Below are 26,770 nucleotides of genomic sequence, written 5' to 3' on the forward strand. Positions count from 1 at the left end.
AGTGCACTGTTACTTATCAGAAGCAGATCTCGGGTGTCACTGAGCTCCAGTGGTTTGGATGTGGTTTGGGCTGGAGCAAGAGCAGGAACCAGCCTGGCATTTCTGGCTCCCCCAGCACCTATTCTGCAAGCAGAGCAGAATTTTACAGCAAGATCAAGAATACACCACCATCAAGCATCCCTTAGGCTGTTTTGCTCATAGACAAAGAAGGATGAACTGATACTGCTTTGTGTCCCTGAGGAGGTCTTACCCGCCCAAATGAAGGGACGAGGCTGGCTTGTGCAGGAGGCGCAGGCGAGAGGCGGGGGCAGGGGGGGGGGAAGACAAAGCGCCATGGAGGAAAGGCAGGTTTAATGAACTGTTAGAATCTGATTAGAGGCTAATGTCCCTTTTAGTGCTTTGTACCAATTTACAGCTGATATACTTGAACCATTTTTCCCCACTGGCTGTGATAAACTCATTAGTTTTAAAAATGCAAGCTAACCAGAGCCTTTGAAGTTTAAAACTGATAAATCATGAAAACCTGACTGGTTCATGTACCATTTAACACATTTACATTTAACTAAATTTTCATAGCTCTCAGTTCCACTTTTGTTCTCTAAAATCATATTTCTTAAAAGCAGCGCTCTGCCTTTTGAATGCTGGTCTGAAGAGTCAATGCAGTGAATAGCTCTGGCTTTTGGGTCATTTATAATTCAGAGTAGCAATAATCACAGAAGTAGGTTCTTTCTAAACTATTTGCTCCCTTCTGCATTTATAACTGGAAGGATATTGTGTGACACACCCTGGAGGGCCACTGCCTGGTAACAGACGAGTAGATCCAGTCTGCGTGCTACACATACAGATGAAATGCTCAGCCTAACAGCCGCACAGAGAGCTTATCTTTCCAAACTGCGCTCTCCTGCCGTAACCAGCGTTTGTGCTACAGTATGTTCAATGCCATTCAGCAAATGATGTAATTGCCAAGGTTTGCATGTGGTGGGCAGTCATCTAAGGCAAAGGGGCTTGACTCATCCCCACAGGAGATGGGGGTGTGAACTGAGTTCCCCCTGGGAGCCTCTCATGTCAGCCAGGCAGATGGAGCATCCACACCTGGGTGAGGCCAGGCTGCTCCAGCACCCCACATTAATTGATGACACCCAGGAGACCCACCAGCAGAGACTGTCGATGTGATATATTGAGTCAATGCTTTTTTCAGGCTGCAGTCCACTCCTGGGTCACTCAACCGTCTTCATTGACTCTGACAGCTAACTTCCAACTCCCAAAATTGCCCAGGTAAAGGAGACCTGAATTCATGTGACAGCCCTTCCCTCTCTATTCTCCTGCCTCCCACCCCAACCCACCTGGTGGACTCCAGTCACCCACCCAGGTAAACACAGAGCAGATGTATGTTCTAAACTGGGCACATAATCAAGCCAAACACTGCACGACCTTACCAAAACATCTGTTCTCTTGGATCGATAAACCAACTCATCCTAAAAGAGATCAACCTCTCTTTCTTGATGCCATCCATTGGAGCCTTTCACTAATCACTTTTGGACACCCATTCTGTTGAAAGATTAATTAAAAACACAAATCATAGCCAGGTCCGTATGGGCAACTGCTATTAGAGCAGTTACTACAGAAGACAGATAAGCTTTGGGGCTTACACAGCTTCCTCGCAGAAGCTGTGGCAATCAGCCCGGGACCCTCTTCCTTCCTAATAGGCCCACATTTTCAGTACAGTACGGCTGCAACTACAACTGGCATTTTCTTCATGTTGATGACTTTCTGTTGCAAGTTGTAAACAAATTATCCTTGGCTGCTTTAGAGGATGAGAAAACAAAACAAAACCTTGTATCTCATCCTGCTACAAAACCCCCCAGCAACCTGTACTGCTTATTTAATTATGAATTACACTATCATGAAATTTGGCTCCATGCGTAAGAAGGGCTATGGTTTTGTCGCCAAGTTTTTAATTTGGTCATGCCATATGTTTGACAATTATGCTGCAAACTTTTAACAGCAGGGAAGCTGGTGCCACAACCAACTCCTACCCTGAGACACCACCAAAGGCACCCCTCCATCCCCTCCATAATTTCTTCTAAGCACAAGATGAAAGAAACTGCACATACTCATCCTACACTACCATTGTCTCTCCCACTCGCCAAGATTTTCATGTCTAGCTGCTCAGTACTAAAGCATCAGAAATGAAACTATGCTCTACCAGATCTGGCCAAACTGTGATGGGCACAACACCATGCAACCACAAGAAGAAAGCAGTGAGCTCAGGCTTCAGAGCACCCAGAATCCAGATCTCTCATCTCCTGCATGGATCAACAAACACGTTTCTGTGCAAGACAGCCAGTGTCCTCCTCTCGTGTCATCTCATGAACACAAGAGATACACAAAAGCAAGGTGAATGATGCTAGTTACTCCTGTCACTAATGAAGGTAATGGTCTTGCTTAGTTACATTGAAGAGCTGTGCACCAGCAAGACAAAGCCACTGATGGTTCAAGACTTTTCCATGAGACACCAAAAATGTTCGGCTTACAATTCCATTCTTTGTAACTCTGGTGGGTTGACCACAACTGGCTGCCAGATGTTCTCACACTCCACTTCTCTCACACTCCTCCTCAACAGGATGGGGGAAGAAAATATGATGGAAAAACTCAGGGGTTGAGATAAAGACAGGGAGATCACTTACTCAGTACCATCTCAGGCAAAACAGACTTGATTTAGGGAAAAATTATTTAATTCATTGCCACTTAAAATAGAGTTGGATGGTGAGAAACAAAGACAAAAATTAGAACACTTCTCCCCACCCCTCCCTTCTTCCCAGTCCCAGTCCCAACTTCATTCCTTCATTTCAACTCTTTCTTTACTTTTCTGTACAAACTTAACTTCTAACATGACACACTTTCGTTTTTGAGAAATGAAATATCAGTTGGGGGAAAAGCAGTCTCAAATTCAATATTCAAGCCTCGTAAAAAGTTTCAAATTTAAGGGGAGTATGTTTGGACAGCTAAGAGATGAGAACAGCCCTTACGCAGTCTTTCCATCTCAAAGTTATGACTTAAAAATAAATAGAAGATGAGGCAGGGAAACTTTTACACAAATTTCTGCACATGCAGTCATTTCTTAATTAATCATTCTATTCTCATTCTATGCTTCCAAAAATGTAAGTGATTTTTGTGAAAACAGGGTTCTTGACAGCTCAAAACCAAATTTTTTGTTTTCCTTTTCTATACAGATATATTAGAAATGTCACTGAACTAAGCATGAAATAGCCTACATCACTTACATGCCCTAGCAATAATACTACCTTGTTGATTTTTCTGAACACGAATACCTAAATTCATATTATTCTCATTACTTACATTACTATACTAACTTATCCATCAGTCAAAGCAATAGACAGTTTAACAACTCTGGGCAAAAAAAACGTAAGTGATGTACTTGGGACAAAGCTTTTGAAGATACGACAGATCCTTTTAAGGATATGACTTGATTGCCAAAGTTTCAAATTGTTTTTTCTCTTTGATTCAAGGGACAGTAGAAGCATGAAAGATGACCATCTTTTCTCAAGTATAGCTATCTCCAAAGGGAGAAGAAGCCAAGGAGAATGTCTTCTTTCCAAATTCTCATAGGAAAGAATCACTCCGTTGTCTACTACCTCAATGTGCTGAAGACCTTTATATACCATACAATCAGATTTGTTAGTCACTTAAATGTAGCTACCTCTAGGGCGAAGCATACCAGTTAGTATTGCCACAGTATGTATAAGAGCAGTTCATTCCAAAAAGTGAAGGAAAAAACTATCCGACAGAAAATAAAAGTAAATTTATGTGGCTAGAAGATAATCACTCAGCTGGGAGTTCTGCCAGGGAATCGGGGTTAACAGCCCATATCTTGCCATAAGATCTTGATCATACGTAATTATGTCTATAGCTATGTGAAATGTTCATAATAAAAGCAGAGGTTCTGGTAGTTCAGCATTTTATTCTGAACTTGAATTTCCAGTCAAATTCACCAAAAAAGAAAAGGAACATTTGCATTTATTGATCCTTCAAGAAAAAAACAAAATTTCTGAAGAAAAAAGTAGAGTGAAGCCTTAAACTTCATACTGTTTCCATGTGAAAATGGACAGGGTTCACATGAGTACGTTCAAATTCAAAATGAAATTCCTTTAGTGAGAAGAGAACGCAGAGTTTGCAGAAGCCTGAATGAACAATATGGACATATAAGCTGTGGTTTATGTCATCTAAAGAACAAAAGCTTAAAACACCACAGCAAGGGACTCCAGGGATTATGCTAGGATGGCAGCTAAGCACATGAGTGTGAAGAGTAGTTAACGAAAGCTACCAACAAGATTATTTCTCACTGATCTACATACCTCTCTCTTGTCTGCTTGCTAGCCCTGAACAGGCCTCAGGGTAGACCCAAATACAGGACATGAAATCCCATACACCACCTCATGCCACAGGAGGCGGGCAGTTTAGAGATAGGTATATATATCACAGACACGCATCTGCGTGGCACCCAGCGATCGCGGAGGCATCATAGCTCCAAGCTTTCCAGGAAGGCCTCTGAGTGTGGTCTCTTATTACAACTGCACATGCCAGGTAGAACGCAGACCTCAACAGCAGCTGTGACTTGATGCTGTCAGTGCCTCAGAAGCACGTGCAATGGTTGGCCATCAGCTTGTGCTGGCCTGTTCAGATCCTCATTTGATGTACCAAACCATGTCCAGCTGTACCCTGCTGCTACCAGTACAAACACGTACACAAGCAACACCAGCTTCCTCAATTCCTATTCCACTGCCTGGACGTCTTAGAAAAAAAAAAGTTCTAATTTTGCAGACAGCAGGTTTCCAAAAGTTGTTAAGTAGCCAAATCCCTGAGGATGTAGCTATGTTTTAAATCTGCTACATATTTTTAAAAATCTGTCTCCAGAAAAAGTTCCAGTCCAGACAGCATTCAGCGAAGAGAACCAAGATCTCCTGTTTTGCTTCTAAAGTCTTTTTGGTTTGCTTGGGTTTAAATTAGTTTTAGCAAATATAAATAGAACCAAAGAGATGTGGTCAGCTTCCAGGTGACTGAGGAGTGTCAAGTACATTGGCAACTAGAGACCAATCTGCTATTTCTCAGGCTCAGCAGGCAACCCTGTCAGCTTAGACTGCTTAAAATCCCTCTACATCAGCTCTGCTCTCCTGCCACTTGTAGCTGTCTCTACAAAGAAGTAACTGATCATTACTATAGTATGTAATTCAAATGCTGTATGTTACAAGAAACTGTAATTACACCAGAGCCATACATTTAACTTTTATCAACATTAATGGCTTCATTGTTTTCCTTTCAATTAAACATGCACAGAATAGTTGATAAGATTTTGTGAATATCAATGGATTCAATTGTGAATTTTATTTATCTTACACTTAGAAGTCCTGCTTAACAAAACAAACAAACAAAAAAAACTGGAAAAAACCACCCAAAACAAACCAAACCAGAAAAAGGGAGTGCTGAAAAAGAGCCACCATTTAGGAGAGACATATAGTTATGAAGGAGTAAGTTTGGCAAAAGCATACACTGCGTTTCCTTTTACACTAGAATTCATAAAAAAAATCCTTTTTGTAACACTTCATGATGCATAATAGTAAAATAAACTCTTGATAGTGAACACTTATCAAGTGGAAATTCATGACTTTTTTCACCAAAAAAACCTAGTAATTGCCCTAGATTACCACTTTTCCTTGACCACAGTGATAAATCAAGTGGTTTTTAAAAACTAATACTCAATCTCCAAAGTACTTTTTTGTTATCTTGTGTCAACTGTCCTCAAATCTGGAGAAGAGTTTGAAGAATATGAGGCTTAAAATTGAAAACAAACATCACCACCCCTGCCAAAAAAACAATTGCAATGGAAAATATGAAAGAATTTTCATAGTCCTACAAATATTATATTCATCAAATTTACTAAAACATATACGACTTAAAGGTTACCTTTACTATTAGGTGGGTTGTTGCTTCAATTATTAAACTTGAGGGGAAAAAAAAAAATGAACAGCTGGTGAGAACAGTTTCGGGTCAGGTTTTCATTCAAGTGGTCCCCCATCTATTGTTTAGATAAACAAAAAGTAAGTCTCAGGTCACAACATGTTTTGAACTAAGTTCTGGTGCTAGGAGTATGTGAACAGTGGAATAATCCTGCCATCTGATTGCTGTACCTGTTGTCTAAATTGTGACTACTTTGTATTTGCTGAGCAAATGAGCATTGAATGTCATTGCCCAGGACCTTACCAGCAAATACAGACTGATGGAAATTTTCATAGAATCATAAAATGGTTTGGGTTGGAGGAGACCTTGAAGATTATCTAGTTCCAACCCTTTTACTCTGAATTCTGCCTTTACCTGCTCTGGTGGGAAAACGAGCTGCCCCCACCTGCCAACATGCAAAGTCTGCTTCCCTGAAGACAAACAGAGCATGGGCCCAGCATGCTGCAGAATAAAGGGAGTGTTTAGCATGTAGCAGTAGCCACAGTTTAGTCCAAAATTTTTGTCCGAGATGTCACATGGCAGGCCAAATGGCCAAACACAGCTGTTTTTTTGCCAAGACAACAAGATGTTATCTACCTGGTCTGCTTGGCTCCACCACTCCCTGCAGCACAAAGAGACCATCACCTCAAAGCAACAGCACCTTCAGCTCTGTGATGACAAAGACCCAGTGGGAGCAACGCAACAACTGCATAGGTGGTTTCATAGACCTAGGCATCATCACTTCCCTCCATAAATTATGCTGCCCCTTCAATCCTGAGTTTCAAAAAAAGCAAACACACTACCAACAACACTGTAAGCCCCACTGGAGCACAACTGGCCAGCAGATCATCCTCAATCCTTTAGCTCTGGAAGAAAACTGCTACTCCTCCCCTAGGATAAAATATAGCCATAAACTGATTTTCAGCACCAAAAGCTGACTTCTTATAAATCACAGACATTACAAACTATATCCTCTGATTAAAAGCAATGTAAGGTAATGCCATTACTAAATACGCCTAGCTGCCTTCTAGCAGCTGGGCCACAGAAATATTAAGCAGTTGATATTGCTCTTAGCCAGCAGAAGTGTTTCTCACTTAACTGAAAGCTCCAACATACAGGCAGAACTAAAAAGAAACCAGGAAAAGCCAGCTTTCCCCCTTCAGATTGAAAGCATAACCATTAAAATATAGGAAATTCAGTTAAGTCTTGTTTTAATTTCAGGTTTACTTTGTTCACAAGCAATTTTAAAATTTTTTTGTGATTTTATGTGGGGTTTTTTTACTACTAAAGACAAAGCAGTATATGGCATCCATAAGAAAGCCCCTTGTTCCCAGAAGTCAGTTGTTCATTTCCAGCTCAGCTTGTTGCACTGCCAGCTATAGGGACAGAGCAAATTCACTGCAGCCTTGAGAGGAGGAGGAAGAGAACATGCTTGCGTGCAGCTGCACCCTCTGATGTCAGATACTGTAGGACACACCTGCAAGGAGCACAGACCTCACAGGACCTCAGAAACAGTCTGCTACAGTTCACATACAAAGTCATGTTATACAATAGGCAGCAAGCAAGGAAACAAAAAAAGTTCTTTGAATGGCCCCATTCCAGCTGCTAAGAAGAACTGTAACCGCAACCTTCACATAGCAGCAGCTCCACCAGAGCAGAAGTGCAGCCAGAGTATGGGTGTTTGCAAAAGTGCATATAAAGATCATTTGATTCATGCACATGCCAAATAACACAGGAATAAATAAATAAAGTTGAATGATTGCACACTCAGATGAAAAAAAATCAAACTATTTGCCCGAAACTAAGCTTTGCTCCATCACCTTTCCCTGCACCTTTTGCACAGCACCTTACATGCGCATGGAAGTATGGTAATTGCTCTACACGCTTCTCCCCATGGAGCAAACAAACTGCTTATTCCGACATTGCAAAAGAAAGGGTGCGTGCTCTGACGAAACTCCCAAACTGCAAATGTTTAACATCGTGTTGCAACCTGATCTCCGTTCTACTTAACATCAGTTTGAGGTTTCCCACTCCCCACAGGCTTCAGTGCAAACTCCTGGGAAAATACTAGTATTAAAGCTGGCAAATAGCACTTGGTATACTTCAAAAAAGGGTGAAACTCTGACTTTTGCTCACTTAGTGAATGAATTACAAAGCCCCTCAATTAACGAATGAGAATTTGTACGTATCCACCAAATAATGTGAAAAAATTGTCCAAAAAATTGTATTGCTCTCAGACGGTTCACATCAACTACTAGACAGAAGCTGACTCCTGATGGCTCACACGACATACTTTCTTACCTACGACAGGATGACCATAATGGTTATGTACAAAATTGTCAGATTAGATTCCACAAGTAATAATTATTGTAAGCTAGGGTCCACTTTAAAGATAATTCTAATTAAGTGTTAAGAATTTCTAATTAACAAGTTTCAAATGTCACCAACACGCACTTTCCAGATTCTCAGTTGCGACACCTCAAACGTATTTTTTTAAAAGTGTACTGCACATGAACAAAATTACTGACAACAATTAAAATAACTGCATAACTTCAAGAGTAAAGAGTATTTTAAGTAACTATGGGTATAGCCATAAAAATGACAGAGAAACATCAGGAAAAGAGATATATAAGTAGCACATATAGCACTACATTAGCAGATGCTTTAAACTTTCATTATAGCGTCCTTAAAATTCAGAGATATCGAATATGCTATATAGACCAAATCAGACTGGGCATATACATTACATTTAAGATTATAAAGAAAATATATGAGTGTGTGTCTAGGGGAAAGGCAAGACAAATGAGTAATTTATATCATTTTACAGCATGAAACATCGTATAAACCTGGAAAAATTGGGGAACAATGAATGCTGTAACAATTTCTTTTTTTTCTTGGGATCCCAGGATAATTCTGGTGAGAAGGTGCCGCACGAGGTCTCCAGCCCCACCACCTGCTCAAACGAGGTGCAGCTCAGCAATCAGACCAGGTCACCCGCCAGTTAGGTGTTACCAACCTCAAAGGATGGAGATCGTACAACCTCTCTGGGTAACCTGCTCAACTGGCAGACAGCCCCCATGACAGGAAACAATTTTCCTCACTCCAAGCCTGAATCTCACATGTTTTCAATGCACTGTCTCTCATTCTCCCACCATCCGTGGCTATGAACTGACCAAGATCCCTGAGCCCACTGACAGCCTTTGCCCACCTAACTGTGCTGTCATCAGGCTGTAATAACTGTAACTCAGAGGAACAGTGTTGGATACACTGTTGAAGGCCTTGCAGAAGCTGGGGTGAATGGTGTTCACTCCTCTCCCCTCACCCACCAGTCACTTTATGCTGCAGATGCCAATCAGGTAGGTCAGCCATGCTTTATTCTGGGTGAATCCATGCCGACTGCTCCCAGTCACCTTCTCCTCCTTCAGAGTGCCCAGAACTCTGTTCCTAGGCGACTCACTCTGACTTCTTCCACGGACCAAAGGGACGCTGAGTGGTCTGTAGTGCCCCAGATCACCGTTCTGGGTTCCTCTGAAGAGGAGTGCACCATCTCCTTTCTTCTGGTCATCAGGGATCTCCCATGGCCTCTAGCACCTTTCAAGCATCGTAGCGAAGGGTGCTGCAAGGACATCGGCCAGCTATCTCAGCCCCCATGAATGCAGCCAGGTGGGTCCATGGGCATGTTTGGGTTGAGTCCTCTCAGGTAATCCCTGGGACTTGGTCCTCAGTCATGACTGGTGGTTCTTCAACCTGGAGCTCTGTCTCTAAGCATGAAGGCTGTTGCAGAGAAGGCAGCAGAGTACCTCCGCCTTGTCTGTGTTCACTGTCAATAACCGACGCACCCCATTCAGCCACCAACCCACATTTTCCTGGTCCAGCCTTTTACTGTTGACGTAGTGGTAGAAGTTCTTGTTGTTGCCTTTGCTATTCCGTGCAAGTCTGAACCCCAGCTGAGCTTTGGCTGTCCTGACGCTGCCCCTGTGTGCCTGCACGGTACTTCTGTGCTCATACCTGGTAGCCTGTGTCTGCTTCCCTCTCCTGCTGCATGCTGACTTTTTGCACTGGAATCCATGGGCTTTGCACTGGAACCCATGACTTCCCAACTCAGAAGAAGCTGGTCTCCTGATGAAGCCACTTACCTGATTAGCTCAAAAATAATTGGACTTTTCTACAGATTTGTTTATCAAGAGCTATCAAGCACAAAAATACAGATACAATCTCTAGCTATGGAAGTATTTATGCCCTAGATTTTTTTGCAAACTTCGAACATGTACTGGGGCAACACCATCACTCAAACACAACATTGCTGTGTCATCTGCCTAAGAATCCGTCTATTACTGGCTGTTGTTAGAGAAGCACACAATGTAGACAGTCCTTTGTTCTGACAGAAAACAGCCATGTTGATATTCCTATGTCCTTTAACATAATACATGCTAAAGCCATGAAAGTTAAACTAGCTCTATACCACAGGGCTCCAGTCTCAAGACTTGCACTCAAAAATGAATTTAAATTCTTCTGCCAAGTACCAGGTACACATCACTGCCAAAAAGGACCTTAAACTAGGTGGGACGCTGTCTATTCTTCTGCAGCATTGCACTGCCTGTGATATCTTTCAAAGGTGATCGAGATGGTGAGCACACAGCATCTATAGCTTAGCAGGGACTCTGAATGATACCTTCAGAGTCCTCTTTTTTTGTTTCCCTCAGCCATTACTCAATCACTGGAAACACAATACAGTCTTGTCCACACCAGCATTACTGGCTGATTTCATGAATGATAAAATCACAGCCAAATAATAGTGCCTGGCAAAACACCGCAACACTGCAAGTTATTATTCTTACTAAAATATACAGAAGTATTACAGCAAGCTATATAATAAAACTATACATTCCTACTTGCTGTTGAACTCCACCTTGCATCAGAGGTGCCCTATGCAAAAGTATTTGACTGAACTGTGTGTGACTGCTAAATGTGCCCCTGCTGGGTCTTTAAATCCTCATTAGCATTAAGTCAGTGCACCTGATTATACATTGCACAGCAGGAAGATCTAATGAAGTATTGTTATCTGTATTGTCTTTTTATAACCTAGCATTATGCTCCCAGTGAAAACGTATAGTGACCTTACCCGCATCACAGCTTTCAAGAAATAATGCACCGAGGTAATTGGTTGTTTGGCATCATACATAGCCTTTATGTCACAGAGGTGAGTGGCTCTGGTGCTGGCATGATTGGCAGTGGAGTGCTCCAGCACAGGGGTGGGGGCGGTGGTGTTAGTCCTGAACTGGGGGAATCTCCAGGGGAGCAGAGAGAACTACCAGGAGCCCACAGCCCACATCACAGCTGCTGACAGGGCCAGGAGCAATGGTGGCCAAGTCCCCACACTCATATAAAAGCCCTTAGGGAGCACTAGCGACCAGGTGTGCTGCCATGAGGGCAGGCAAACAGCCTGGCAAGTCAGTTTGTGCAGCAGCTGGCACACAAGGGTGAGCAAGAAGGGCACCGAAGCTCTCCCAGCTCAACCAGGGAGCAATGGAATTCACCCAGAAGAAAGCCATGCCTCTCTAAGCTCTGTACCCACCACAGCTGATGCGGCTACCCAGACAGAGCTGAGGGGAACATGCAGCCACCCAGGTGCTGGGCTGCAGGCTGTGCCCTGCTTTTATGTTGGTACTGGACATACCATACAGTGAGTACCGCTGCAGAACTGCACCTGGGTGGAGGAACTCCTCTGCTTAGTGGCAGAGCTCCGGGGGTGGGGCATGAGTAGGCTGAGGAGTATCAAGGAGAGCAAGACAGAGATACAGACTGCTGGAATCACACCCTGTCTTCCCCAAGACATGCCCAACAGACGCACAGGACACAGTATATAGAGGATTCCCTGCCCTCTCTCCCCCTGGTGGAACACAGTGACTTAAGGGATAGGGGGCAGTGGCAACAAGTTCCTGCCCAGAGCAGCAGGTGCATCTTTTCTGTGACTGCCCCACCTTCCCAGGTGCCCATGCCTATTAGGTACGAGGCTTTACAGGTGGAACTGAACAACAATGAGGACAACGGTTCATCTAGCATGGAGGTGTTTCTGAGGTTAAGTTACCCTATGCCCTGCATCAAAATTGCTTCTGCTAATCAAAAAATGATGGGTCACTGTCACAGCAGACTGCCATCTGAAGGGAACAGAAGGCCCAGCACGCAGGCCGGACGCACTGCGTAGGGAAGCCTGCTGCCTCCCTGGAGCCTGGGGTAGAGATGTGGAGAGCAAGCTTCCTACCCTGGTGCGGCCCTCAGATTGTCATCCATTATTGATTCTTCAGGCAGGCAGCAATGAAGTTGCAACAAGAAGTCCAAGGGCAATCGAAGAGACTTCAGGGCACTGGGATGACAGGTTAAGGGATCAGGAGCACAAGCAGTGTTCTCCTTGACCCTGCCAGTTGCAGCGAATGATGAGGGAAGCAACAGGAAGAGCCAACAGAGCCATACCTGGCCCTGAGCCTGGTGTCACCAGCAGAATGTTGGGGGTTTTGATCATGGGTCTGTTTACACAACAGCAGCCTGCTGGTGACAGATGGGGTACACCTGTCTCAAAGTGAGAAGAGTATCTTTGCACAGGAATTAGCAGGGCTCATCAAAAGGCTTGAAGCACAAGATTAGAGCACAAGTCTTAGGAGGAGCTGCTGAGGGAACTGGGGTTGTTTAGCCTGAAGAAAAGGAGACTGAGGGGAGACCTTATCGCTCTCTACAACTACCTGAAAGGAGGCTGTAACTATGTGGGTGTCAAATCTCTTCTCCCAAGCAACAAGCGATGGGACAAGTTGCACCAGGGGAGGTTTAGGTTGGATATTAGGAAAAAATCTCTTCACTGAAAAGGGTGGTCAGGCTTTGGAACAGGCTGCCCAGGGAAGTGGCTCAGTCCCCCATCCCCGAAGGTATTTAAAAGATGTATAGATGTGGCAATGAGTGACATGTTCAGTGATGGACTTGGCAGTCCTGGATTAACAGTTGGACTTGATGATCTTAAAGGTGTTTTCCAACCTAAATGATTCTATGACTTATAGCGTGTGTCGAGTCTTGAGTCATATTAATATATTCAACATTTCTCATTAGGACATAATAAGAAGTTGTGCCTGTATAAATCACATGCTTATTCCCAACACGTGGCTTAGCTACACTGTGTAAAATGATGAAAACGATTTCCTGTCCACACTAGCTATGTCTCACATAGAATAAAATGCTTTTATTAGATTTACTTTGCACCACAAGAACTGGATGGGTTAAGCTGCTCATATTTTTAAGCAATTATTTCTTCACAGGCATAGAGTGTTATGTGTACTGCATCTTTCTGAAAAGATCTGGACCACTAACATTAATACTGTGACAAACTGCCTCCATCATCATTCTGGATGCTAAAATTCAATAAACATTACTAAAATATTCTAACCACGAAAATCACAGCCACAGTGGTTTCAAGAGCAGCATCATTCAGTGTCTGATAAACTGGACGCAAATCTGGGGAGTAATTCCCTCAGTCAATGCATATGATTCACAAGAATGCTTTTCAAGTTGAAAGCTCATGCCAAGTCACCAGTTCACAGGTAAAGTGAAAAAGAATTATAAGAATTCTTTCAGGAAATGCCTTTTCTTAAAAATCACTCCTCAGAGGACTTCACCTTAAAGAATCTGTCAGGAACCCAGCTCCTGTTTTGTGATGAAAAGCACCAAAGCTATGTCATTGCTGGTGCTGTCTTTTCAGATGTCCATCCCCTGGTTCAGTGTAATCAACACAAAGCCTCCATCCAACTTTTGGGTGCATGTGTATGCCTTTTGTATGTGGAGGTATACCTCCTATTGTTTGAAGACATTAATAAATTCTGCATTTCAAGAATTGTATCAAAAAAAAGCATGGCAATTCTATCACCTGTTTGGTGCCAGGCATAATAATTCACTCAAGTGAAAACTGTGAAAGTCATCATCATTTACTCTTAAGTTTAAAATAGTCTCTGAAATGTTCAGGTAGGATTTTTTGGGTTTTGTTGTTTGGGGTTGTTTTTTTGTTTGTTTGTTTTTTAATGTAATGACAATTCTCTGTGAATGGTCATTTGCCTGAAAAACATGAGAACTCCAAATTTATTTTTAACTTGAAGGAATACTTGTGAAGTCAATGGATTATGTCTATTGTTATAAAACACAAAATGAAGTATTAACCTGAATACACTAAAACTGTGAAGCCATGCCACTGATCAACTGTGATGAACTACTACACTAATTCAAGAGATCACCGTTAATACTGTCATGACTATATATAATTATCAAGCCCTGCAGAGCCCCAGTGAGACAAAGCAAGCCTTTTAAAATAGGTTACCAAATAATACTTCACATTTTTACCATCATCAGCTGCCATACAACTGCTCTAGCATCAGACATAAAGGTTTATGCCTGGATTGGATAATTTTTCTCAGAAATTTTGCAAGGTGGATACTAGTTAAGTACTTCACATGTTCACCATGTTGCACAGCCTACGAAGAGATTAGTAACAAGCAACCATGCAGGACAAAATCTTGGCTGGCTACATGGAACGTCCCCCAGGGCTCAAAACAGTCCAAGCTGATGCAGGACAGAAATGCCCAGCTTCACTCCTCACTAGCAAGGAATATGGGTTCATCAGTTTAAGCATAATAAGGATTTTTGAGCTGCCACCTCAGAAAGAAGTGAAGGAGGCAGACACTTTCATGCTGCAACAACACAACTAGCATGTTACTTACTAGATAACTTACTAGTTACTAACTAGATACTTACTCTTTTTTCCCTTTAAAACTTCTGTAACTTACAAAATTTTCCAACTGAAAACTTCAGGAGTTTTAACTAAACAAACAACAGTTTAATAAAACAACCATAGCCAGGCTAGCCAGCACTTCAATTCCTTTGCAAATGCAACATTATCTCATGCAAGCATGGAAAAACACCTTTTTTTTCTGACTTACTAGATAAGCAAGTAGGCAAATACTTTTAGGTCACTTATGTTCGGATTAGAAATGAGAGACTTCTTTCCAAGGTGAATGCACATATACCTTAAAGTAGGGTAAGTTGTGGAGAAGCAGGGGTGAGGAAGCTGTCCTGACCAGGGGGCTCTTTTGGACACCATGATTCTTCAGGACCCTCTCCTGTGTCCTTATGGTCTGGTGCTACATAGCTACGTAGTGTGTTGTGAAGTCTGGAGGTTGATGTGAACTTCCCCCCTTGCTTGCCTTGCTCATATCTTATTTAGGATTTTAGCGCTGTTTGGAGAACAGTTACAGACACTTTAAATCACATTTGCCTGGTGTGATCTTTTATTTATTTACTCTAAAGATCCCCACGTGGGAGAGTTCAGAGCCACCGCAGTGGAAGAATTTCAGTGTTTTAAAACACTTTCTGATGAAAACAACTCTGTCCTTACAAAACATTCCTCAGTCTCTGATCCCACCGAGCCATGATGTGGACAGACCCCAGCAAATAAAAGCAAACGGGTTATTACTTTTGTGCCTTCCCTCACATACTGCAGTAACTGTTACCAATACAGACTTGTGACTAGACAAAAATAACTGGTTTACTAGAAACCCAGCCAGAAGAAACTGGTGAAAAGAAAATTCTATCTTTGTACATCAACTGATAAATAATAACTGCTACCCAGTATCCAGAGTAAATTTAGCAGAATGAATCCCTAATCCCGGCCTGCACCCTGGAATTAAGAATGGAGCACAGCATATTTAGCAGACTGACTAGGTATTGCCCATCACTACTGAAATTACTGGAAATATTTTAAAGTTTTCTCATGAACAAAAGCAGAAGCTAACCCTGTTTATGGAGCGCTACATTCACGACATTGCCCTCTTTTTCCAATAACCTGATTTCATATTAGGCAAATAAAGGCCTATGTTTCTGTGCAACACTGTATGATGAATTACTTGCCTAGACTCTTCTAAAAGAAGTAGCAATTGACATCAGGTTAATACAAAAGGATTCTTAAGCTGCATATAGCTCACAGAAACCAGAAACTAAGGACATCATTCACTCTTTTGGAAACCTGCTATGCCCAACAGTAAATCTTTTCCTTCAGGCAAAAGTTGTAAGTAGCCTTGATCATAGCAAACTGTTGCTACAGATCAAAGAGTAATGGAACATTTATATTCAGAGTAAAGTAACAGTCAAAACTCTTGCTTGAAGCCAAATACACAGTTGAGAAGCATACGAGTTGGGTGTTGCTATTATCATCTACATTTAACTGTTTATTTTTCCAGCGTTTCTTTGTCTACTTTCCATGCTGAAAGATATCATCAGCTGAGGTAGAAAAAAACCACCCACACCAAAGTGGGTGAACTGGTTTGAGTAAATTAAAGCCTGAAACCTCCTAATGTTAATATTAAAACTTCTTTCCAACATACACCCACTCTGAAGTTATGAAGGTTCTAAAACTTCTGAAATTATTATTATTACCACTACAGAAATAAATAGCAGGTAAGCTTGGTTTATAAATGCTTTCCACATATTGAAATACGTAGCAGTTAGGATAATTACCCAGCCTCTTATGAGCCACTTTTATCAAGCCACAAATTATTAGCAGATAGTATATTTTTACTGCATAAAAGCTGTATTTTCAGAGACATACACATTGCTTGCTGTTCCTGAAAAGCTTTGAAAGTCCTGAGTAAAGACAGTATGATAGTTAAAGGGACCCAGATTATTCAAAAGAAAGATTTGGCTCCTTGTACAAAGATAGCCAAGTTATTACGAACTCTCTGGCTCTCCTTCTGCATAATAAAAAAAAGATTATCCTTGTTTTCTGCAGAGATTATTAAGGCCATTCACTTGTTTTACATTCTGCAATAAAATAAACTCCACTGTCATGCTGCCTGGAGCTCCTGTATCTCATCCACTATGTAAATCTCCTAAGAGTAGTTCAGCAAACATCATCTCAGTTCCACTGCACTTAAGACGACCTACACATCTAAGTTAATTTTCATCATCTTAAGACCAAAAGAAACTCCTTACTACTTAATTTGCAACAGAGATTCTCACTGTCATCTCCCTTTATAACCACCAAAGTCCAAGCTCATACAGTTTTAAACGAAACTCAGACTTGACTCCAAATGTTTGGGTTTTGGGGGTTGTACCACATCTTCCAAAACCAGGAAAATAAAGCCAAGGAAAAATAATGTTATGAATCTTACTATTTCTAGGACATCTTTTTTGTTGGTTTGTTCGGGTGGGGCTTTGTTCCCCCCTAATACAAATGCTGAAACACTTACATATTGCTTAGAAGTTAAGGTGGAACCTCAGTGCATATTTTACCTGTAATATTTGAAAGCCAAGGCTTTTGTTTTCACTTGAGCTATGCCCACATGCCCATTATAGTAGCTGACTGCAGTGATCACAGCTGTAGCATACTGCTATCAAACTGAACAGAAACAAAAAAAAACAAAACCACCCTTAAGTAAATAACAAAGTTCAAAAGAAAGTAACAGCCTCAAAGCAGAAAACTTGCTCTTTCCTGACTCATCATTAAACCTCTACACAACAAAGACTTAATGAATCACCAGGAGTACACATGAAGCACCATGTGGGAAGCATAAGAGAGGGTGACCATTTTGATTAATACCAGGAGCTTATTTTCTCTTTTAGACACATGTCCTTGGGTATATGAAATACCATATCCAGTGGAATCATTATTCAGGTCTGTTACCAGTGGGTATCAGTATTAAAATAACTGCCTTCTCCTTACATGTTAGCTACTGAATTCTAACAAGTTCTTCTACACCTTCATATGGGAAGTGACAAATTGCCATTGTTTGACATTATTCTCTCCATGGTATGTCAAAAATACTAAAATCCAAATGCATTTATTTCTAGCACTAAATGTTTATTGTCAGATATGTAGGAAGAGGAAAACAGGAAAGCATATGTAGTATTTCAGTTTCTAGTTCCATGTATCTTAATCAGCACAGCTGTGCAGACCAAGAACCATGAGGTTTTCCCTTCTCATTGAGAAGTAAAGATTAATTCTAAAATGCAGTTATCTGTGCTGCTTCATGATACTGAGAATTAATACCTCCCACAATAGAAGCATCCCTGTTTTCCATGCAAACACTTATACCCTGGTAACTAATGACTGGAAACAGGTCATTATGACACAGGAAGTTGTAGAAAATCCCGTAAGTCTCTGGTTTAAACACGTCTTATCTCATGGATCATGCCCAACAGAACTGAACAGTATTCAACTTCTTGGAAACCAAAAACCTGAAAGTATGAATTTAAACTTTTTTTTCCCCATTAGGCGCTTTGGAAACTTGTGTCATACTTCTGAAAATACACACATCAAAATGGTCTTGTCAAACAGCTTTGAAATTAAATGCCTTATGCCTCCCTCTCTGGAGTAGTATAAATTTAGTCATTATTAGAATTAGTATAATTGTTCTCTAAGTGCTCTAGGAATAAAAGGTGAATTGAGCTCAGTTACTGCTCTTTCATTCCCACAAGAACGTGCTGCAGCAGAGAAGTCAAGCTGCAAGAGCAGGGATGCTCAGAGATACCTTGAAAACCCAAGGACTGGAGAATGACTCCAGCAAAGTGGAGCCTGGTGTACTCGCCGCGTCTGTACCAGTATGGCTTACAGGCAGAGGAGATGTCTGCTTTTCCAGGGAGGACACAGTAATCCCACGGGAAGAACTGCCCTCTGGAGATGCCTACTGCTATCTGCCAACCAGTGGAAGATGGGAGCTTTCAGCAAAATGACTGAAGTTGAAAGGAATGAGGAAAGGAAAGTTGAAAGAAATCAAGGCCTTTAAGACCTAACTCCCTGGACTATGTCCTGTCACTTACAACTAGTCTCTACTGGGATTAGCAAGACTTAAAGATGAACTAAGAAAGCCGGTTTGAAACAGCAACTGCTTTGGAAACACCACTAAACAAAGAGGAACATGGCGTAAGCTCATGGATTCAGAGCTTGAACCTCCCTCAGCCAGCAGAATTATTGCAACAGGATCTTCTCAGTTCAGCTGAAGATACCCACAGCCTGTGTCTTTCAACAGCCCATGAGAAATCAGAAGATGTTAGGTAAGCTTTTGGAGCACACCTCCCAGTTTGGCTTCTTCCAAAAGCCACTTAGCTTGCATAGCACAAGGCCATGCCACAAGGCCAGCCAAAGCAGGCTGGGCCAGGACAGTTATGGAAGCACTTCCTGAGCTAAGCTGAACTGGCAATACGCTCTGCTCACTTCCCAGCTCTAGTCTGGACTGCTCCAGCCAGCTTCCTCCAAAACCTAACCCGGTCTTGTTACAGCGTGCACAAACCTCTGACAGTCTGACAGGTCCTACCAAGCCCACTCCCTCAGAGCCCCACACACGGCCTCACACCAGAGCCCACAACATGCAACAGAGACTTTCATGTGATGGAAACACACCACCAACAGGCTTGCATCTATCTCCAACAAAAACAAGCAGCAGCAGGACCACCGCAAAAGTACCGGAGGACACCCAAACACCAAAAGGCAGTAGCATACCTGCAGCAAGAGCAGCATGGAGGGGGCTAACCCTGGCTGGTGGGCATGCAGGACCTGGCATCACTTGCACTGCAGCCGCGGTTTGCTCCCTGAAGTGAACGCACTCAGCGAGGCAGATACAGCAGGTCCTGAGGCACAGGCTTGGCAGTCCTGAGGTACTAAACGCAGCTGCAGCCAGAACTGAGGAAATGCTCACATTAAAATTTTTTACTTGGATCTTAGGGTTGCTTCCATCATTTTATTTCATACTGTCTACAACATGCATTTTTGGAGACTACAAGAGGTAGCGGCATCCGTTTGTGCTCCTCCTGAGAAGCGAGAGCTCTGCTTGTAGCACATACATCTCCTCTCCCTCCCAGCACTGGAACACCATCAGACCACGCATTTCAAATACCAGAAACAGGAACCAAGAGTGTCTGTGCCTGCCATTATAGAGCAATCTGTCATTTTATGCTCACAGGCTAGTTTTTCCCTATTTCTGTTCTCAGCTTCAACTAAACTTTTCAAGGTGAAGTATTTTGGTTCTCACTCCCAAAATTAATTAAAAAACAAACACAAAAAATACCCACCCACCCCCCAAAATCCCCCAACTTTAAAGCCCAAAGCAACAGTTACAGGAGGACATTCATCAGAGGAGGAGTTTAACCTCTGCATGACTTTAATAATTAAAAAAAAAAAAAAAATGAAAAAAATATGCAATCACACACCAAGCCTTACGATCAACAGCAGTAGTAATACAAATGATAGATGCCAACAGATTTACTAATTAGAATTGTAGGGGGATATCTATTAACTTCCAGAAGTAGTTTAACAGGCACCAATAGGTGCTGAAGCAGGCTCTTAAACACAGTTCACCTACAACCACAATTTACTGACCACAGAGTCATCACACCACCCATCTCTTCCTGGAGGAGTGATCTAGGCAACACCAGCAAGATTTACTTTTGCTTTACAATGACATTTAGTAATTTTAATACATGAACTGTGAAAAGAACTCTGGTATTTAAAATATTCCACATTTTCATCACATTTTGTCAATTCAATACTAACTGCTCTCCTGTAAGCTGCACTACAATGTGGGCTGCCTTACTCCCCCATGCACCACCTCACATGAAGGTTACTGCCATCCTTTTTTATGCAATTCTCCATTTGTCCCATTTAAAAAAAAATGTTTGATAAATAGGAATTTTATTTAAGAACTGCTGTAAAAATCAATGCACCTGAAACATTTCACAGCTGCTTCAAGCAGAGCAGAAATCTATGCAGCCACAAGGATGCAAACCCTGCACACTGCTACTGAGCAGCTACTGGGCCAGAGAAACTCCTCCCAATTCTAAGCAAAGCCTCTTGGGCAGCTCTGCATCAACTATTTGAAAATACAACCTTATTTATTATATATGAAGATCTCTGTATTTATTGATTTTAAAACAAAGCTTGAGGTTTTTGCAGTAGATCAGGCTTTGACAAGGAGAGTCTAACCCACGCCATGCCTACTTCCATTGTCTTTCTGAAGTGTAAGGGTGCTGAAAAGACCACAGCCATCTTCAACCACTAAACTAACACTTCTAAAATATATTGTATTTTTGATATATGAAACTTAAAAGCAACCGTTATGATCCTTTCTAGATGTCTGCCCCCGATCCACACTGGCAGGAATGAAATGCAAGAACAAAACCCTCAAAAATCATAATCCAACCTGATTTAAATATGGTCAGATCAGAAGCCAAGCACTAAATATGATTTGGCCCTCATGCCTATGAACTGATTTTTTGTGTAAATATATGTGTGTGTGTTTTCGATACCCGCCCCAAGACAGCTGCTGAAGAGCACCATGTAAACAAACCAAAATAGTTGGGAAATTAATGGAATGGTGCCAAGACCCAGGACCCATAACTAAGAAATCATTTAGGCTATAAAAGCAACCGCCCAGCAGAAATTAAGAAATAAGTGGCGTAGAACAGATTTTGTACTGCTGTTCATAAGGAAAGGCTAATAGGAACACCAGGGTCTTCCCAGAAATCATTCATTAACTTTACAAAGAGAAAGAAGAGGAACAAGATCGTATGCAACACAAACATGTCAAGCTGAAGGGGTTTGTTGCAGGCATCTTAAATGACTTTTTCTCTTTGGAAAAAGCCAGTGTTTAAAATGCCCCCAGCAACTTTTCAGCTATGGGAATCAGTGCCAAGTCCACCTCACCCCACTCCCAGTGGGGCTGAGCCTGCAGTGAGCAACCCCGGGAGCTACACTGCTCACAGTGCACGGGCCTCCAGCAGCCCGTCAGCTGTGCTGGCACCCAGCGGGAGAGGATGGGAGCAAGAGACAACACAACACGCAGCAGTCGATGCAAGGAACAGAAAAAGAACGAAAATCTCTACAGCTCCTCCCTTTCCTCGATACAAGGTTTGGGGAAAAGTTTTCCTCTCGCTCTACAGTTTGGGCATAAGCTTTACATTTTTCAGTGACAGTAAAGTAAAAGCAGATCTGTCCTATGAATATGCCTGGGCTCCAGAGAACAAACTGCCTGCTATCTATTTACACTGTGAAATATTCATTAACTATCAACCACCAATTGACTGTTAAGGGACCCATCTTGATAAATGCTAGACAACAGATGAAACCAAAAGAACTTCAGAGTCTCCCTGTCTTGCTGAATAGGGCCATCAGTCATTTTTAAGTGGTTGTTTGTTACATTGTTTTATCCAAGATATTTATAATCATAATGAATTGAGACAAAACATCAAACTACAGCCTCTTTGCTGGAGAGTAATCTAAACTGAAAAGCACATGACAGAAAGGATAGATGGATGGCCAGTGCAAAATAACTCCCTTGAGATTAATATGTTTTATCCTGTTGATATTTCTAGTCATAATTATACTCCAAGAATCCACTGAATGATGTTAGATGTGAGACCACTTAAAAGCAGTCACTTTCTTTCTAGGAAAACCGCATTTGTTTTGTAATAGATACAGAGGGGACAGCTGACAACAAAAACCAAACATATCACCACACTGCTACTAATATTCTGACTATGCAAATAAAAACATAGAATGTCCTTGAAACACCCTCAAATACATTATAAAAAATAAAATCATTTTTATCATTGCCAGACTTTAAAATTGCAACAAAAGTAAGTAGTGAAAGTCCAATGAGTCCAACCAAACTCCACCCAAAACCAGGGTAGCTCCAAAGCCTGATGAGACAACCCAAGGGGCTTACCCAGCCTGCAGTGGAACACAGGGTTGTTCTTCCCCAGGTGCAGGACTTTTCCCTTTGCTGAATTTGCTGAGGTCTCTGCCAGCCCATTTCTCCAGCCTGCTGAGGTCACCCTTAACAGCAGCCTTGCCCTCACTGCATCAGCTGGGTACCACTGTGCAGCACCATGCATGCAGCTGGCAGCTCAGAGGACCTGCACCCTGCCATGCCCTGCTCCACACCAGGGTCAGAGGAAGGGAGGCAAGGGCACATCAGAGACTGGGAGACTGCTGAGATGGGATGAGCTCTGGATAGCTGATTAAACACCCCTTTGTATCGAGTCCCTCCCTCTAAACAGCTGAGGCAGTTTGCTCTTTGTTTTTTGGTTTGGCTTGGTTGGTTGTTAGGTTTTTTTTGAGATATGACACACAGGTTACATTGGTGAGATAGCAATACGTCTTGGGGCTTATCATGTAGACCTCTCTAGAAAATAAGCAGTCATCTCCTAACACCACTGAATAAAATACAGCCCTGTGCTGGTTTTCATTTTTTGAACATTAAATAGCCTAGAATGGCATTAAGCCTGATCAAAAGAACTGCCCAGTAGTATTTCTGCAAGCTGTTCGTGAAACCATAGTGTGAGTGGGAAACTGCACCCAAGACCACTCATTAAGTACAACCCAGATCCGCCTTTCCAATCTGACCAACTTCTTTTTGCCTTTAATTTCACTCTCTCTTCTCCGTTCAGTCCTGTCCACTCATTTTTGGTTTAAAGTCTCGATCTTTATTTTTCCCAGGACTTTTTGAGCTATAGCTCCTCCCTGTCCATTACCCATTTCCTTACCAGCTCCTGCTCTGGTCTCTCATCTCCATACATCCACACTCAATCCCTGTAAACTAAAAACCACAAACTTTGAATGTCAGATTCAAAAGAGACCTGAACCTCTGGATTCAGTTGCTGTTATTACGGAAAACATAGAAGCATCGTAACCTGCCTGCATTCAACATACATGTACGCCATCATGCTTATTTTGCATTCTTCTAGGAAAGATTTATCTGATCTCATTTTATGAGACAAAAGAAATGTTCATATTTTCTTCATTAGCAGCATTCATGCTTAGACATCAGTTGCTTATATAAAACCACATTTACATATATTATGATATGGTCTGAGGCAGACCAACAAAGACCTAAAATATAGAAATAAAACATCCAGATAATGCAACCCAAGCTGTTTATAGCCCCAATGATATACCAACATACTCATGTCAGCAATAGAAAGCTTTCAAAACTTGGTTAGCAAAGCAGCAACAAAGTGAAAGGCTAAGGCAGGACTCTGGGTGAAATCCAATCTCTTTGTGACTGGAAGCAGAACTTTATCAGCCGAGTTTAACAGTGACCACAGAGGAGCCCTCTCCACTTCTATTACTTAATTTTTCTGGAATCAGTCTTCCCAGAAAAGGTATTTTTAGCCTCAGACTTAGAATTCCTCCACATGACCACATTTTTTTCTCATTCAGTGATAGGATTTAATCATGGTACTTTCCTAATATAAAAGATTAACAGCTGGAATCAGAACTCTATGTTTGCAAAGACTGCCAAACAGAAAACACGTAAGGAAATAACTCTACCCCCTTTTATATCAGCACATATTTTGCACAGCTTCCCCACAATTACTGTGGGACACCATCAGAAGAGCATGAAAGAGTGGAACTATGGCTTGACAAGAAATAGGTCACCCCGTTGTCCTGTACTTCTTCCTTCTGCCATCACTCTGTGTCGAACCAGAAAGGCAAAAGCAGAGAGGGAACAGAGATACAGAGCTGACAGTGCTGCGTTTCTCACACAGCTACAGCCTTTCCCAAAAAACTTGGGAAAAGGCCACAAGTCCAGGAGTCATCTGAGTTTGCCTGATCTGGAAGGTCTTCCTCCTCTGCAGAGACTCTGGTTATGACAGTCCCCCTCATGGATCTGACAAATCCTTACACTTTTTCTGCCTTGGTGTCACTTCCCAAGCCAAATACCCAAGAAGGTCCTCCAGTCTGGCCCAGTTCCTCCTCAATTCAATGCAAAACATTACCACACTATGGTAGTAATGCTCTGTGCTGTCTTCTGGTTAGCATGAGGAGTCCACCGTAATACAACAATATCCAGAGACAGCATACAGATAAATAATTCTGTCTTCACAGCCCCTCACTCTTTCTGCCAGTAAATAGCCTCCCTGAGTTTGTACGTACAGGATTTTATCACTACAGTTGTGGAAGATGCAAGCAAGGTTTGGATAGTTATCAGTTTTTCACTCTGCTATTCATAGCCAGGAGGTCTGAGCAGGGAAGTGTTTGCTCCGCTATGATGTGAGCCCATCCCGAGCTATCAGACATCAGTATAGACAGCAGCTGCTGACACGTCAGCAATCAAACCAAAGAGAAATTCCTCAACACTCTGTGCACTGGTTTTAGCAGGCAACAACTGTCAGTTCGTATCTGGGCATACAGGTCCCTTATCCCATAGAGAAGTGGTGTACATTACTGTAGAGCTATTATACCACTTGCTGTCTCTATTAGGCTTTACATTTGGCTCCTGGAGGCTGGAAATATTTTCTGGGACCTGCCATATAAAAAGCAGATGTTCTATGGATGCTTCTGAACTAAAGATTGTTTCGCTGGCTGTTATTTCAGAAGACTGGATAAAAGACACAGATGATTCCCTCAGGTCTTACGCTGCTTGTGAATCTGGAGATAGCTAGGATCAGCACATCCACTACCTGCTGTGAACACAAAACATACCCAAGAAGGAATGAAAGTAAGCTATCTCATATCCAAGTCAATTGTTTATAAACTGTAAAACTTCCAAACCACCAAAAGATTAATAAACCCAAATTCTGAGAGAAGTAAGAATATTTGTCCTCTGAACTACTTTGCTCAAGTTAATATAACTATAGATTTACATTTCTGGTACAAAACTGACCCCGTGCTTTTGAAAAAATTGGGGGGGGGGGGGGGGGGGGGGGGGGGGGGGGGGGGCGTGTGCTTTTTTGTTTGTTTTTTTTTATTGTTCCCACCCCTGACTGGAATTCAGGGGTTTAAAGAAAGCTGTCTAGGAAAGAGGTTTTCCACCGTAACATATTGCTCCTCGACTACAGAAGAGCTTCCAGAATGCCTTACTTAACTGAGCTGCTGAGCAGCATCCCGCTGTACCGCACACCCTGCATTTGTCCTTACAATTCATTCGCTCCAGTCCAAACCCACAGGCACAGTCAGCTTTGTTTAAACAGCCTTGGCAGGAACCAGTTAATGTAGCATCCTAGCCAAAGCCTATAACTCACAGTCACCAACAAGTCAGATTGACACATGTCATGGCCTACTGAATTTTATCATCTTACAAAGCATAACAATAAAGTCAGTAAAGCATGGAGGTCCACTAACAGCTGCTTCCTTTTCAACTAGCACAGAAAACGCATGCTGTAAGACAGCCATCTGTCTATGATAAGAAAACAAAGCACCAAGATATTTTCAAAGATATCATATCCTATTTGACTTCTTAAACCGCATTTGTCAATGTGGAGCCTGAGTACCACTCCACAACGCATCAAACTTCATAGCCAGCAGCTGTAATGGAAGACAACACTTCTCTCCCTTCATCCTTGCACATAAGAATCATGAACACCACTATGCACCAGCCCATTCGAACACCTGGCTTCAAAGGAATTACCTATTTCCTTAACGTACGACAAGGTTTCCCTTTAACGTTCAAGGTTTGGTCAGAAACTGTTGCTTTAAGCTACAGCTGTGTTAAACTATAGTATTCCCCTGCCTGAAAAACAATACGGTATATGAAGCTCAGATTGGTTATTTCATCTATTATGTTTTGTAACACAATATAAATGTTTAATAATAGCAGTATTATGTATAATGCATATGGCTGTAAAAATGTCAACCAACTTTTATGGCCTTCCTCTTCATATGAATATTCAGTCATCCATTCGTTCCTAGATCCACTTCAATCCTGAAAAAGAAAAGATAATATAATTTGATTTA

General features: G+C 42.0%; 1 protein-coding gene across 6 annotated transcripts in view; it reads right to left on the reverse strand.

The window, feature by feature from the left end:
- The window catches only part of KLF12 (Kruppel like factor 12), a 251,695-nt gene that overhangs the window by 155,396 nt on the left and 69,529 nt on the right, over window positions 1-26,770 (reverse strand). For all 6 annotated transcript variants that reach the window (XM_040584208.1, XM_040584202.1, XM_040584204.1 and 3 more), the window contains one exon: window positions 26,675-26,738. In XM_040584208.1, the coding sequence (XP_040440142.1) occupies window positions 26,675-26,695 (21 nt within the window). In that variant the 5' untranslated portion in view covers window positions 26,696-26,738. The remainder of the gene's footprint in view (window positions 1-26,674; window positions 26,739-26,770) is intronic.

The sequence above is a fragment of the Falco naumanni genome, chromosome 2 (genome assembly GCF_017639655.2).
Source record: "Falco naumanni isolate bFalNau1 chromosome 2, bFalNau1.pat, whole genome shotgun sequence".
In the NCBI taxonomy this organism is placed as follows: Eukaryota; Metazoa; Chordata; class Aves; order Falconiformes; family Falconidae; genus Falco; species Falco naumanni.